General features: G+C 42.2%; 1 protein-coding gene across 1 annotated transcript in view; it reads left to right on the forward strand.

The window, feature by feature from the left end:
* Positions 1-9: 9 nt before the first annotated feature.
* LOC122193108 overlaps positions 10-972 on the forward strand; it is a 4,248-nt gene continuing 3,285 nt past the window's right edge. The window contains 1 exon segment of the mRNA XM_042893830.1: positions 10-924. Coding sequence (XP_042749764.1) covers positions 643-924 — 282 coding nt within the window. The 5' untranslated portion in view covers positions 10-642.

A 972-nucleotide genomic window follows, 5' to 3' on the forward strand; every position in this document is an offset into this window, starting at 1 on the left:
AGATAATAAAAGAACCTCCTCTCCCTCCTATAAATTGGAGCGAGACATTTATTTAATGGCGTAGTCGTTGCAGGATACCCGCTGTGAGAGTGTTGTCCTTCCAGATATATTTTGAAACTTTTTTTTTCTGTGTGCACCTCCTGGAGTTGCAAGGAGCGATAGTTTTGAAAATTTAGACGTGAGTCCTTCTCCAGGAAGACCGCTCCATATTCTGAAACTTTACCTTTTGTGTGTGAACCTCTCGGGGACGTATTTTGAATACTTGCATTTTGTTTAATACGTGTGTGCCTCCTCGGGAAGACCTCTCTGGTTATTTGGTAACTGAAGTGCGAAACTTGAACCTTTTTCTTTTTGTGTGTGTGTGTCTGCATGCACACGCCTCTTGGGGAAGTGAGGACGTGATATTTTGTTACTTAAACGTGTATGCCTCTCCAAGAAAGTTTATTTACTCTATTGAAACCTATAAAGTGTTGCTTTAGCTTCTCATTTTTTGTGCTCCCCCAAAGAAAGGAGAAGTGATTGGATCATTTGCATTTGTTTAGGTGTGGTGTATCTCCCCGGGAGGAGCGGTGAGGAGTAACTGAGCTTTTGAATACGTGTACCTTCTCCTCCCTTAGTGTAGATCTTTCATTGTATTAAGAAATGAGTAACAGTAATGCCAGTATGAAAAGTGAAAATGTGTTATTTGACCTTTTAGAAAAGCATGGTGCTCGTCCCTCTTTGTCAGGGGTGGACTGGGCACGCCAAAATTGGCATAATTTGCAGAGTGTTTCGGACCGCATTAGCGTCTTACAGAATGAAGCTCGTACACGAGCTGGAAAAGGAAAGTCGTTTATTTGTGCCGTACTCGGGGCTACTTTAAAAGCAGCCGTGGAGTTCCGAGATGAAAAGCATTCGGCAGAAACCCAAACTATACAAGCACTGTAGGAATCGGTTAAAGTAACACAAGAATTGGTGAAAACTCTGCAGAAT

The sequence above is a fragment of the Lagopus leucura genome, unplaced genomic scaffold (genome assembly GCF_019238085.1).
Source record: "Lagopus leucura isolate 7727_CA_CO unplaced genomic scaffold, USGS_WTPT01 51838-0_obj-0_obj, whole genome shotgun sequence".
Classification (NCBI taxonomy): Eukaryota; Metazoa; Chordata; class Aves; order Galliformes; family Phasianidae; genus Lagopus; species Lagopus leucura.